At 43.3% G+C, this 10186-nt stretch overlaps 1 protein-coding gene across 1 annotated transcript; it reads right to left on the reverse strand.

The window, feature by feature from the left end:
- Positions 1–588: 588 nt before the first annotated feature.
- On the reverse strand, positions 589–8977 carry LOC134467570 (galanin receptor 2a). Its single transcript, XM_063221415.1, has 4 exons — positions 8961–8977; positions 8729–8864; positions 1812–2122; positions 589–1388 (listed from the first exon to the last, which is right to left on the reverse strand). Exons 1-4 carry the CDS (start codon positions 8975–8977, stop codon positions 650–652), a joined length of 1203 nt encoding a protein of 400 aa, XP_063077485.1. The 3' UTR covers positions 589–649.
- Positions 8978–10186: the final 1209 nt, after the last annotated feature.

Consider the following 10186-nt stretch of genomic DNA (forward strand, 5'->3'; position numbering starts at 1 on the left):
GAAAGGGATGGCTGTTGACTTCATATGTCAGTCAAGGCAGGCTAGCGAATACTTTTGGTAATGTATCAGCACACTCCTATTTAGAACACGCCAGGCATGGACTACAAATCTGTGCTGTGTTTCTCAAAAACCCTTAAGTAGTACTTAAGCCTAAGTAGTACTTAAGTATGAGGGGTCTCATAGGCAATATACCACATGCATTGTAATTTTGCAGTGTGCCTGCCACATTCTGCTGCCATCATGAATGTGCCCGTTATTATTCTTAACATTTGTAATTATTGTAATTCACATTCATGTGAACTGGCATTTTGCCTGTATTTTGGGTGATTTTGTGAGGGGGCCAGGCCACTCTAAGTCAAAAATGTCTCTGGGCCATTTTCCAGTCCCATGTCAGCCCTGTGTGACAGAGCAAATACCACCATCTGTGACATCTCCTGTCAGGATGTTTCAGCCTCAGCGTGCTCCTGTGATCCATCACCTTCTGGCTTTGGCAGATTGGATGTAGGCGCCCAGTGAGCTGTCATCATCACCACCAGTCTGTCACAGCACACAGAGCTGCTCATCCAGTAACACACTGCTGGTAACACTGGCAACATTTGCTTTGCATTTGAGGGATTATTACAAAACAACAAAAGACAACACTGGGGCGCTATGTGACATTAAACGTGACAAAGGCCTTGGCCACTTTCCCACTTGTGCCATTCGTCTTCCTGGCCTTGGCCACATGTTCGCTGAGGTTAGACGTTTCACTGGAGCCGGCTTCTGCCAAGCTGACCGTGTGAACTTGCGGCACGACGTTGACGCGGTTGACGACGCGCCTCCTCAGCGCGCAGCTGAACACCTTTTGGAAACCTTTGCGGAAGTGCTTGGACACCAGCGCGTAGACGATCGGATTGAGGCACGAGTTGGTGTAGGCGACCAGGTGCGAGAGGATGCGCAGCGCGTAGGTGACGTGGTTGAGCGGGAAATGGCCGAACCACATGAAGAGGAGGACGAGGTGGTGCGGCAGCCAGCAGACGCAGAAGAGCGCAGCCACGATGATGATCATCTTGGTCACCTTGCGCTTGGCGCGCTTGGACTCCGACATGTACTCCACGGGGTCCACGGTGGTCCACAGGTAGCGGATGGTGCGCGCGTAGGTCACACTCAGAACCAGCACGGGTATCAGGTACCCGAAGACGAAGGTGCACACGTCCATGGCCCGGCGGTGGTGCACGTCCCAGGCTGGGATGCAAACCGTGGTTCCGTCCAGGTCCATTTCCCTGTAGTAGCTGAGGTAGGGTCCGGCAAAGACCAGAGACAGTGCCCACACCAAGCAGATAGATGTCAGAGCATTTTTGGGAGTTCTCATCTCCCTCGAGCGAAGCGGATAGCGAATTGCCAGATACCTGTTAATAAATGAAAAAGACAATGAAAATACTATTGAGTATGACTATTGTTGGATAGTCCACTACTGTATCACTATTAGTAGGTTACCGCTGTTATTAACTTTGACATTAGTGGTAGGCTACTATGGGTTAAAATGTAATAATTAATATTTATTACATTAAGTGCCTATGCTTTTTACGCGATCTAGGCCTATGCGTTACAGTATGGATCATAGCGAGGTACCCTATTAATAACAACAACCATAATAATAATAATAGTAATCATCATCATCATCATCATCATCATCATCATCATCATCATCATCATCATCATCATCATCTAGTGCAAATGTCAAATAAACGTCAATTTAAATTGCCAAGTGCAGCTGAATCATTCACCGTAAATGACACCAATTCACCATCACAATCAAGACCCGGACGCACCTGTCTAAGGACACGGCAGTGAGCGTAAAGATGCTGGCGTACATGGTGAGGTAGATGATGAAGTGGACTGCCTTGCACACAAACGGACCGAACACCCATTCGTCCATGGTATAAATGGTCGCTTGCAAAGGTACACAGAATACAATGAAGCAGAGGTCCGCGACGCACAGATTCAGAATGAACAAGTTGGTCGTCTTCGTGTTCATTTGACCGTTGCGCAAAAGTACGGCGAGAACCAAACAATTTCCAACAGTGCCGACTAAGAATATTATGGAGAACACCAAGGAAATGATGACAGATTCTGGTTTCCACTGCAGATTGAAAAGGTTTTGCTGTGAGAAATTCATTTTTTCTCCAAATTCCAAATCGAAGAGTTAAAAAGTCATGACCTAGATTACCAAAGTGCACTTGCTACTTCAAAACAAACGATCACGGGTAGTGTGGTGCGTATGTCTTGCGAGAAAAATGAAAGCATATAAGCACCAAGAAAACGAGCGTGCTTGACTTGGTGACAGGCATGCGTCCTGCGCGCGCGGTCGCCTGCTGGAGAAGAGGGAATGTTTTATCTGCACGAGGCATAACTCTCGTCTCCACACCTACGTCACTGAAACGAGGACCAAATGAATGAAATTGCAAATTGACTTTAAAAAAAATGCACATTTGCATTAGTCAGTAACCAGCCAGGTATAATTTACTGTACGCGGTACATGTATGTGATGCTACAGTCAAAGTGGTTTGTAGTCATGGTCCATAAATCTCTATTTTATTTCCCTAACAGGCTGCAGTTTACATCGTTTCTACCCAAAAACTCAATTAAAAAAGAATGGAAATCTCACGATATTGACCCATTCAGAGAGGTATGACTTAATAACGCTGAAGAAAAGCTCTGAGGTATAACTCAAAGTTAACCCATTTAAGATACAAAAAAATTAATTAAAAAAAACTGCGGGAAAAACCCTCTGTTTAGCCTAGGTTGTCAGATGTGACAACCACAAGACACTCATGTTATAATCTTCATCTTGTGTAACTTTTCAACAAACCCACTGTCTCTGACAACAGGGTCTTCAATAGTATTCATACTGTTAATTAAGTCAGGATATATTTTCTGAGCCGGTGTGTTGCTTAGCAACATTGGCATAAAACAATTAGGCTAATGAAATAAATTCAAACAATAGAGAAAAAGGATTACAAAAAAAATAGAGAAAAGTTACACTTGCATAAGAGAATAATTGATTCATCGCCTCAGATGAAGAAATGCTTTTAACAGAATGAAGCTGACTTAAAAGACTAGGGTGTTTTCAAACAAAGTGCCAACATTAGAAAAAGTTAAGGTAAGGTAGGCTAATATTTATAGAGTGCATTTCATACACAGGCAGCCAAATGAGCTTCACATAAAATAAAAACATCAGAAATATGAAAGAATTACGACAATGTAACAACTTGCATGAATAAAATAATAACAAAACAGATAAAACAGAGAAATAAATAACTCAGTGTAAAAACAATTAGGCAATAAGATCACAGAAAAAGATAATCACATAAACAAAATGAATGAAAATAGATGTCAAAGATAGGTCATGTTAATAAATAGTGTAGAATAGTTAGCCTACAACAAAAGCTTAGTCTTAAAGGGATACTGACCCATTTTTGGAAATAAGCTTAGGCTATTTTACACCTCCCCTTGAGTTAGGCCTAGATAATAGGGATTTACCATTCTCCTATACTTTCAACCGTTAAAACCCTATTATTTAACTCAAGTGGAGGCGTAAAATAAGCTTATATAAAAAAATGGGACAGTATCACTTTAAGCCTGAATTTGAAAGAATCTATGGTAGGGGCATTTCTTATGTTCAGTGGGAGTTGATTCCAGAGCTTGGTAGCATACGTCGAAAGCTGCTTCCCCACACTTTGTCTGAATGACAGGTTGATTGATTGATTGATTGATTTTTTTATTGACACCACATCAGCTTCCCCTTTACAGGAGCATTGTTCTTCCTGTGGTCAAACAAATAGAGTCTTTTCTTACACAAATCTTGGCCCATTTCCTCTTTTTACAGATCGAACAAGAAGACAAAAACACGAAACTTTCTCACAAAACAAAAGCAAACACAAAAGAGGACATGAAACCTGTCACTTATACAGTAGGTCATCTTACGTTGGTCCCATATTATTACAGTCTTTCACCATATACCAGAGGGTGAATGAGATGAACACAGATGAAAGTAGCCTATATCAGAGCAGATTAATAAAGTACATCCAAGAAGAAAAATAGTAATGTATTTTGGTACTTTGTGTAAACAAATAGCCTACATAAGATGGTGTGGATCTGCCACTATTTCCCATTAGTTGAAGTTGTTTTACTGTCTGTTTTAATACTACTAATCTTTTTTGTGGTAGTACATTCTTTTTTTTCTTTTTTTCAACATTGTTACAAGTTTTTTAAGTTTACGATACTTGTTTCATTCTTGTTCACCACCACATTTTACTGCTTCTTTCCGTGCGTGCATGCGTGCGTGTGTGTGCGTGTGCGTGTGTGTGTGCGTGAGCAGGGATGTGTAGTAAATGTGCATGCCACGAGGGATGGGATGGGAGGGGCCAAAATAAGAGTCGGTTTTCTGTATAAAAGGGTGATTCAGAGGTCCTATCACCTTTGTGTGAATTCTTGCCATTCCAATATTTTGGGAACATACTTTTTAAACCTATATAAAAAAGCATTTTGCAATGAAATGCAATGGAATGCCCAATACACAAATGTCAATTTCCCAACATTCTACAAAATGTACCTTTACAGCTATATAGGCCTACAGTATACCTCTGTCTAGTCTATAGCTTTACCACCAGGGCCCCCTTGACGTTTGGACGTTAAAGCGAAACCTCACTTTGGCATACTGTGCCACTGCCCTCTAGTGGTTCATGTAGGTACTGATGTAGCCAGTGGAAAGATAAACAGCTTCCTTCCCTGTGAAGTGGCACTGGTGGTCTTCCCACGGAACTGGCTTCAGAATTCATGTTACATCATCAGCTTAAAAAAAAAAAACTAAGTAGGCTAATTTGTGTGGAACAATGCGGCATTTGGGCGGACCAAAAATCCAATATCCGATACAATACAGAGAAAAGCAGGTGCCAGACATTGTCTGCTTATTTGCTCCCCTTCGGAGACATAACTAAACATTATCAATGAAAACCTACCATTGATGTTTACCTCTCAATCCTCATCAATTCTGACATGTTACATTATATAACATAAAACTGAAATAGGCCTACATTGTTTTCAGCAGGGTGTGCCAATACAGAAACTAAAGTGTCCCGGCCAGGATTGTATCCTGGTGTCCTGAGACAGGACTTAGTGTGGTACAGTACAGGACAAATATCGCTCCCGCTGCTACTGGGTGAGAGACAGCAATTTTGCCCCAGGACTTTGTTGTATATTCTATTGACACAGGGTACGCACGGCCTTCAAAATCATATGGCCATAGTCTCCCCACCTTCAACTTCAGAATTTCCAGGAAAGTCAAGAACTGTTATGTGAATTATAGGAAGACCTACTTTGGTCAGTCAGCTTTTTCTGTCAGTGCTGTTGAAAAATGGAACTCAATTCCTGTTCATATTAGAGATAGTTCAGGCTTCAACCAGTTCCTTGAAAGTAGGGCTGAAGAGTGAAGACTAATCAAATATGTGATCATTAACCTATGCGCTGCTATATGTATTATGAAGAAACAGGAGTTGCACACAGGAGCTTGATGCTGTGTGCGACTCCTTTTTCTTCACAATCAGAACCACCAGTGCCACAGTCAGCCACCACTCACTTGAATATGCACTAGCACTCAACTCCACAGTTACCCTGTATGTTAATATGGTCAAATATTGTCAGGTAAATTACAGTAAGTGGCCAAACCAGAGACGATCTTTAATGCAGAATTAGTTAGAATTAAAGAGTCTTTGGCCAAACCTTACAGCAGGTCTTGGTACCATGTCCCCCTTCAATGCCTTCAGTATATCTCTCATGTTCAAATACCATTGTTTTCATTTTTCAATAGCTTTCACATTAAGTAACTTTGGGTAAAAGGTCATCGGTAAGTGTGATGTATTGCCATGTAATGTGTGTGTGTGTGTGTGTGTGTGTGTGTGTGTGTGTGTGTGTGTGTGTGTGTGTGTGTGTGTGTGTGTGTGTGTGTGTGTGTGTGTGTGTGTGTGTGTGTGTGTGTGTGTGTGTGTGTGTGTGTGTGTGTGTGTGGTGGTAGTGGTGGTGGGGGGGTTAATGGGGTCCCCTGTAGTTTACCAGATGTCATGCCACACTCACCACCAATGGACAGATTACTGCATGTGCCTACTGGGCACAGGCCCAGGGGCCCAAGAGTCAAGGGGGCCCTGAAGCCCAACCCTCTATACACTCTCAGAAATAAAGGTACAGAACTCGTCGCTGTGGCAGTACCCTCAAGGGGAGTACCATTGCGTCGCTTGATTGATACCTCAAAAAAGAAGTGACAGATGCACATTGGTCAACATTGCAAGAAACTAAACGCACCTCTTTTTTGGGGTACCAATCAAGCAACACAATCGTACTCCCCTTGAGGGTACTGCCACAGCGACGAGTTCTGTACCTTAATTTATGAGAGTGTTGTTTCATTCTTGTATAGCGATAAAATTGCACTTTTGACTGTATTTTCAAATTTTCCGGGGGGAAAAACTCACGAACCCCAAATAATATAGCTCTCTAAGCCTAAATCTGGCTTGATCTGTCCTAAAACCTCGAAATTGTTTTGAAACTACCAACACCAAAGGAGGGGGGGGGGCTTTCTTGTTTCTGACCCAGGGGCCAAGGGGTCCTTATCCATCCCTGACAACACTGTGATAATCCCCTTCTCATCCCCAGATCCTCCAGACCACCCCAGCCAGCTGACCCACTTCCCCCCAGCCAGACACCCTATATCTGGGCATGCCAGTGTCTGACCTCCCATTACCATCCATTCATCCATTCATACATCCATCCATCTATTCATCATCCAGGCGTGAGTCACGTTTTTCCACTGCTAAATATACAGCCCAGCCCTGCACAGCCGGGACCAACACGTGTGTGTAGTGTGTGTGTGTGTACTGTGTGTGTGTGTGTGTGTGTGTGTGTGTGTGTGTGTGTGTGTGTGTGTGTGTGTGTGTGTGTGTGTGTGTGTGTGTGTGTGTGTGTGTGTGTGTGTGTGTGTGTCTGACACCGTCTTTGTGACACACACACACACACACACACACACACACACACACACACACACACACACACACACACACACACACACACACACACACACACACACACACACACACACACACTCATTAGTGTCTGAAATAGCTCTCAAATGCTTTCCTTGGAGGGTGTTCAGAGGACAGAGAGAGAGAGAGAGAGAGAGAGAGAGAGAGAGAGAGAGAGAGAGAGAGAGAGAGAGAGAGAGAGAGAGAGAGAGAGAGAGAGAGAGAGAGAGAGAGAGAGAGAGGGTTGTTTTATGGCAGGTGCTTGAAAGGTCATAGAAAGTTCTACTCTCAAAACAGCAAAAGCTATAATAGTGCACATGTTTGCTTTGTTTATTTGTTTATTGTTTGTTTGCTGGGGGGATAAGCGCTGGTAAAAACGAAACCTACTTTAACCCCACGCACGTACGCACGCGCACACACATGCACCACATGGCTGTATGTCTTATTGTATTGTCATTGTTGTAATCTCATTTAGGTCCATCTTTGCTCTGCAGAAGAGCGTCTGGCTAAGTCTGTAATGTAAATGAATGAAATTTGTCCTTGAATAACCTTGGCTATGATTCAAGTATCCCTGCTTGTTAACTACTGCAAACCATGCCATTCATGTTATTGCATTACAACAACATCCCTCTCTGTGTTGGTTCCTCACAAAATCAATAACAGTCAATAATGTAGTATGACATTATAGCATGGCATTCATGAAAGCTGCTTGTATGTAAAAGTAAATAAGCATGGATTAAATGTGGCATTTTCCTGAACATATTGATTTTTGACACTGACTACTTACATCACTTTATTATAAACAGGCTCGTTGATGCATGCCAACATCTGGGCACACATACAATTATGTGGAATGCTACCGTCATGTTAAATATAATTAATAGAGACTCAAATGTATTAACAATATTTTACTTCTGAATCTCAAGCTTTTCACATTATTTTAGCATAGGCCTATACATTTCTGCCCTGACTTTGTCATCTTTTTCAACACTGTAACCCAACTGCAGTAATGTTGTCGCTGCAGTCCTCTTCAGTGTCATGGCCAATTTTATCACACCATTACGACCTCTTGTGGGCAGTGTGGCCTATAGTTGTTGAGGAGATAGGCTTGAGATCAGAGTGTTGCAGGTTTTAACCCCCCCCATCTCAATCCATGGCCCTTGAGCAAGGCACCAAACCCCTCACTGCTCCAGGGACCCAGCAAATATCTGCAAGTCGCTTTGGATAATAGCATCAGCTAAATGTAATGTAAGGTAAAATGTAATTTCATTATTTTCACGACATATCAGTATACAGGGCTGGACTTGGACCAAAAAAATGGCGTGGACATTTTTGTCTTAGGTCAGCCCCACACATGCAAAGCCCACTGTTTGCACTATGTCCTAATCGGCTCAGTCCAGTTTCTATATTGAAGCATTCTACAGTATATGCAACAAGGGGCCATCACCTCTAGATTGTTGGCCGGTCCCTAAGAAAAAAAGCAACAGCATCAGGACTATTAGTGGCCCATTGAGTAAAAGCCCTGTATGACAGATTACCAATCCAGCCATGTCAGAACATTTAATTAATCTGTCTTTAATACTACAACGCGACTGGATTTGTTTCAGTGGTGGGTCACAGCACTTCGCTAGTGTTTACATTCTGTGTGTGTGTGTGTGTGATTGACAGGGTCTGGTGACACACTTCTGAGGAGTGATGATGATGATGTGTTTCTCAGCTCTCGTGTCAGTGTCAGGCTCAGTGTTTCCATTCACACGATGGTGATCGAGTATCACATCCGTGTGTGGTGTGCCGGCTCGTGCCCCTGACCCGGGCCTGTGGACGAGCAGATGCCAGAGACATTTCTGCAAACAGGTGCAGGGAAGCCCAAACACTGGAGATGGTTGGAGATTAGAAAAGCATGTCGCCCACCATTCCGCCTTCCGCATTCCGCCTTCGCTTCAACCTTATTATGTGCCCACCCAATTCTGCAAGGTCATGCTGCTGTTAGGATCTCGAGTGGTGTTCTGTTGATTAGTTAATCTGGTGACAGTGATGGGATTATTTTACAAGCAGATAGAGTTGAAGTCATTTTAGCCTGATGCTGCGACATAGTCATATGCACATTCTTGTCTCAGGATTTGTATGTATCTACACTGGTTATATATGTATTTTAAAACATTTGAGTACCTGTAGCTTTACCACATATTGTACTATATTTTGAATTGCCAGAGGCGCATCTTGTCACCAGGCTAGGCAGGCAGCTGCTTGGGGCCCCCAAGCCCCTAGATGGTGAATAACAGCTCACACTTTGCTACAGTGGCCAATTTCTTTCAAATGTTCACTCCTTTCAAATTTAGCTTGGGGCCCCAGCTGAAGTCGCCTCCGTGTATTGCAATATATATGAATATACTGCAGTGTATTTTGTTTCGCAAGGGAGGCCATGTCCCTTTTGTCACTGCTCTAGCTTGCTGTCTAGTCCTGTGCCTCTAGCTCAGGGATGTCAAACTCAAATTGACTGAGGGCCAAAATCAAAATCTGGAACAAAGTCGCGGGCCGAACTCAACAATTGTTTTTACAAATGGACTAAAATTGTGCATGCATGCACTTCATACTCGTAGTTAAATTGTGCATACAGTCTTTCCCATCATATTTGTTAGTTAAAATGTATCTGCACATCCTGTGACACAGCAAATTCCATGTTCAAGTCATGTTACGCTATACATTAATGGTGTATGTGGGCCAACTGTAATACACATTTGAAATGATCTCGCGGGCCAAATAAAATGGTTCCGCGGGCCAAATTTGGCCCCCGGGCCTGAGTTCGACATCCCTGCTCTAGCTCAAGCTGCTGCTGATGGAGTTCCATGTCTGACCAGCAGAGGGCAGCACCACCACAATGGATGAGGTGGGCCAGCAGCACATCACTTCACCTCTACTCTGCACCGCTCCGCTCCGGCCTTCTGGGCCGCCAAGTCAAACAGCTGTAGCGAAGGGAAAGGGACCATATCGATATCCTCTCCAGGTTGGCCCCGACATCTCCTGCGCCGCATTTAGATGAAAGGGAAAATGACGGGAAAGCTATTAATACACACAGACTCTCCGAGTCCGGGACTGTGATGGAAAACTAATAAAGTCCATTTGCGAGTGTTGGTCTA

The sequence above is a fragment of the Engraulis encrasicolus genome, chromosome 17 (genome assembly GCF_034702125.1).
Source record: "Engraulis encrasicolus isolate BLACKSEA-1 chromosome 17, IST_EnEncr_1.0, whole genome shotgun sequence".
NCBI classification, from domain to species: Eukaryota; Metazoa; Chordata; class Actinopteri; order Clupeiformes; family Engraulidae; genus Engraulis; species Engraulis encrasicolus.

What these genes read in the sequence shown, in the direction of transcription:
- LOC134467570 (XM_063221415.1), bottom strand. An exon ending in TCATCACTCCTCAGAAGTGT is followed by an intron (nt 2,123 to 8,728) that starts GTCACCAGACCC and finishes TTCAATCTGCAG; the next exon opens with TGGAAACCAGAATCTGTCAT. An exon ending in ACTGCCGTGTCCTTAGACAG is followed by an intron (nt 1,389 to 1,811) that starts GTGCGTCCGGGT and finishes ATTTATTAACAG; the next exon opens with GTATCTGGCAATTCGCTATC.